This window comes from Punica granatum, chromosome 5 (genome assembly GCF_007655135.1).
Source record: "Punica granatum isolate Tunisia-2019 chromosome 5, ASM765513v2, whole genome shotgun sequence".
NCBI lineage: Eukaryota > Viridiplantae > Streptophyta > Magnoliopsida > Myrtales > Lythraceae > Punica > Punica granatum.
In genome coordinates this window covers 30634677-30638910 of record NC_045131.1, presented here as the reverse complement: position 1 = coordinate 30638910, position 4234 = coordinate 30634677, and the positions used below count along the sequence as shown (strand labels likewise).

At 38.3% G+C, this 4234-nt stretch overlaps 1 protein-coding gene across 1 annotated transcript; it reads right to left on the bottom strand.

Moving 5' to 3' along the window:
- Positions 1 to 940: 940 nt before the first annotated feature.
- LOC116206695 (nuclear transcription factor Y subunit B-3) lies at positions 941 to 2096 on the bottom strand. Its single transcript, XM_031539494.1, has one exon. It carries the CDS (start codon positions 1909 to 1911, stop codon positions 1315 to 1317), a length of 597 nt encoding a protein of 198 aa, XP_031395354.1. The 5' UTR covers positions 1912 to 2096; the 3' UTR covers positions 941 to 1314.
- Between the last annotated feature and the right edge of the window lie 2138 nt (positions 2097 to 4234).

Here is a 4234-nt window from a genome sequence, read left to right as displayed (position 1 = left end):
AAATAACCCATTGAGATATATGTTGCGTATAGTTTCAAGATAAAATTTTAAAATCATATTTTGATTTTGAAAAAGAGTGATATAAATGAAACCTATCATTTGACTTTATATGAATTATTTTATTTTATTGTGAAAAAAAAACGGTATAAATAGAATCCATCCTTTAACTTTATATGAATTTTTTTATTTTATTATGAATAGAATTAAATTAAAGTGTCATTTTTTTTTATTTTATTATGAATAGAATTAAATTAAAGTGTCACATTGTAAAACCAAACAAAGCGGTAATGTCCTTGGTAGACAATTATTTGATGAGTTTTACAAAGCTTATACCGCTTTAAAAAGAAAAAGAAAAAGAAAAAAGTACCGGTGCTGGTGCCGGGTCTGGGAAGATCAAACCCGTATTTCTTTCGACTTCCGATCAAAAGACAATCCCGTGATAATATCATCGGAATCCTTCCTAACTCGTCACAGCATAACTAATATAACTTTTCATCATGTGACCTACCCCGGCGTTTTTATACATCACCAGCTCAACAAAGAAAACTGGGTCAAGCACATCACTTTTGCGACATTGGTGGCGTTGCATGAGAAGTGTATCTTTAGCTAAATAAGGAAAGGAAGTACGCCGACAGCACGCGTGGAGAATATGTATTGAGTTCTTTCAGATTCCCCTGTTTGGTCGATTTCTAGAATCGGGAGATGAAATTTATTCCAATTCCCAAGGGCTACGTACCGAGAATAACATCTATATATCAAATTCTCGAATACGAGAAAGAAATTACAGGGCAATGCAATGGAAAATATGCAATTTTCTGAACTCTTTTTTTTTTTTTTACCATTATCATATCTTTTATCAGGATCACGAAACCCCTTGTAATGGCAAAAAATAGAAAGCTTACTGAAATGCATTTACTAAGATTTCATTCAAAAACCCGAATCTTTTGAAGCTTGCAGTGCTCATAAAATGAGAACTTCTAGAGGTATACAAAAGGAAAACGAGTATTCATTGATTCGAGGATTATACAGTGGAAAGGAAATACGTCAGGAGGATTTGTCATATTAGCAGTACATACACTAACTTAATTACAATATAATTAATCCCCCCCCCCCCCAAACAAATATTCATATAACAACAAGCCCCAAAAAACAAAAATAAAAAATTTTCTTAGCATCATCAGCAGCACCGCACCAAATTTCATTTTTTTTTCCTTTTTTCCTTCCTATTTTTTCTTAAAAAAAAAGAAGTAAAAAAATAAAATTTAAAAAAAAAAACAAGAAGAAGAAGAAAGGAGGAAGGAATAGAATAATAACCTACCTTGGCCTTCCACCGGGCGAGCCTCCGCCACCGGATCCGTACATGTGGTGGTGATGGTGGTGGTGCCCGCCGCCGGGTCCCATCATCATCATCCCACCCGGCGGCATCGCGCCATACATCCCGGGAGGGGTGCCGAAGCTGACCCCGGAGCTGACGGTATTGATGACGGAGCCATCGGATTCGCGGTCCCCCTGGGGCTTGCCGAGGCCGCTGGCAGCGGTCTTCTCACCCTCGAGCTCGCGGAACTTCTGGAGGTAGACCTTGAGGGGCTCGACGTACTCCTCGAAGCCGAGGGTGGTCATGGCCCAGAGGAGATCGTCGCCGTTGATGGTCTTCCGCTTCTCCTTCTGGCACTTGTCGGAGGCCTCCCCGGTGATGAAGCTGATGAACTCCGACACGCACTCCTGCACCGTCTCCTTGGCCTCCTTCGAGATCTTCGCGTTCGCCGGCAGCGCCTTCTTCATTATCCGGCTCACGTTCGCGATCGGGAGGAACCTGTCCTGCTCCCTCGCCGCCAGCAGCGACACCGCCGACGACTCCCCGTTCCCCCCTCCGCCGCCTCCCCCGGCCGAGTCGTTGTCCGAGTCGGCCATTCACTCGCCGGCCCGACCCACCAATCCGTTCCTTCCCGCCCGACCTGCCAATTCAGTCTTAGTCTTAGAGAGAGAGAGAGAGAGAGAGAGAGAGTGAGTGAAGTGTTGGTAGGAGTGAGAAAATGCTAAAAAGTTAGAGAGAGAGAGAGGGCGGTGAGAGAGTGGGGGGGAAGTTGGGGCTATGAAGATTGACGGGGATTGGGATTTGTATTTGTACAATAAAAGAACAAACGGGGGGATTATTGTATTGCGGGTGACACGTGGGGTCATTTTGGACCGTTCGTTTATCGATAAGTTTTTAACACGTGGAACGTGATGGACCGTCCGGTCAATGCCGGAGGGGAAGATCTGGGCCGTCCAGGTCCGTCGCACGTGATCTCGCCCTTTCTAATTATTTTTTCCGGACTTGGCTCGGCTCCTTTCGGCTCAACCAAGCATTTCCAATCCATCTATTCATGAAAATTTTATGTACATTTTTTTGGTTAATCGGGTAAAAGGCACATTCGTTGCTCAAATTGTGAATTCTAACACGACCTAATCAAAAATAGCATAAAAAAACACGACCTTTCGTTTTAGTCTGAAATCTATTACCCCCAATTGGTGTCGGTGACCATCATAGAGGTCGTCATCGACCCCAATTAGGGGGTGATGACCGCAATCGAGGCCACCATTGCCGGCCTTGCCGGCCCCATCCTCCCTTTGCTTTAGCCGACCTTACCCCTTTCTTTTTTTTAACTTTCAGAATTATTTTTATTAAATAAAAATGTGAATTCACTCATCGAATAATATGGCGACACGTGTCACCATGAATGCCTAGTCAGTCAATACCGTTAGAATTGACGGAATGTTTAACGTTAGGTCAGATTTGAGACTAACACGAAAGGTCGTGCATTTCTTTGTTATTTCCAAAAAATCGTGCTAGAATTGAAAATATGAGCAACAGTCGAATCTTTTTATGTGATTAACACTTAAAAAAAAGACTATTCAAGAAAAAGAAAGAAAATTAGGTGTTCTTTGGTTGTGGAATACAAATACTACTCAACTCAACTCAACTCCATTCTTCATTTAATTCAACAGCATAATCATTATTTTTTTTTTATCTTTTTCTCTCATTTAATAATAAATTATCACGTCTATTTTTTCTAATCATTATTATAATAATTTTTTAATAATAAATTTGATTTGTTTTTACATCTATATATGTATATATTTGTCTTTTTCTCCTATTTAATAATTAATTATCATATTTACTTTTTCTTAACTAATATACAATTAATCTTTTAATAATAAATTTCCGATTAGGTTGGAGAGAAATGAAGTAAAATTGTAACTCCACTACCAAATGAACCCCTTCCAATTCTAAAAAAGAAATGAAAAAGAAAAATAGAGTTGATAGTTGAAATTTCATTGGGCATAGAATTAGTTGACCTCATGTAGAAAGGAAAATGTTTAAATTGATAAGCGATAGGATCCAACTAAGGGGCGTTTCATTCTCCCAATGTTTCCTTGTTTATTGGTTTGTTTTGGTGGATTCATACTCCCAATAATGCGATGTTTCCAGATAAATGACATTCAAATCAGCAGATGACCAACATAAATTGATCCAAATGATTCGATACTTATTTTACTTAAGTAAGGTCTCGGGTTTGAGTTCTTATGAATGTAGAAAATTCATATTGGGAGAGTTTTATCCCTTAGTGGATCGACCCGACTTGATTTGATTGGTGGGGACCCAATTAAACTTTTGAATATCATGGTTCACATCGAAAAAATTAGATTACAAGTCGTCATTCTTCAAGAACTCTATTCATTACCAAGTAAGGGTATTAATGCAAAATTATATTTTTTTATCAATTTGTTTTACATATATTATAATATTATATTATTATTCATATTCACAGTAATTCAATATACTTTCAGACACAATATTCTTTGTACTCTGACTTAGTTTTAGAGAATTTTTATAGACAACAAATGTTGATTGATTCAAGTGACTCGATACTTGTTCACCTAAATCAATGTTTCATTTCAAGTCTTATGGATGGAGAAACTCCGCAATTGGAAGTATTTTATCCCGTAGAGCTTGTTTGGATATGAATAATTATGGAGGAGTAGGTTAATATTCCTATCATTTAACGCATTTTCGGTAATCTAACAATCATTTAATCAAAATGCCTCTAATATTTCACTTTTGATTTTCCAAAATGAAACCGGAGCCCTCAACATTGACGAACAGAGACCTATAGAGACTAATGGATACTCTCTTACCCAATGAACTATAAATTTAATCTATATTTAATTACGAAAAGTGGTGGCACTCAGA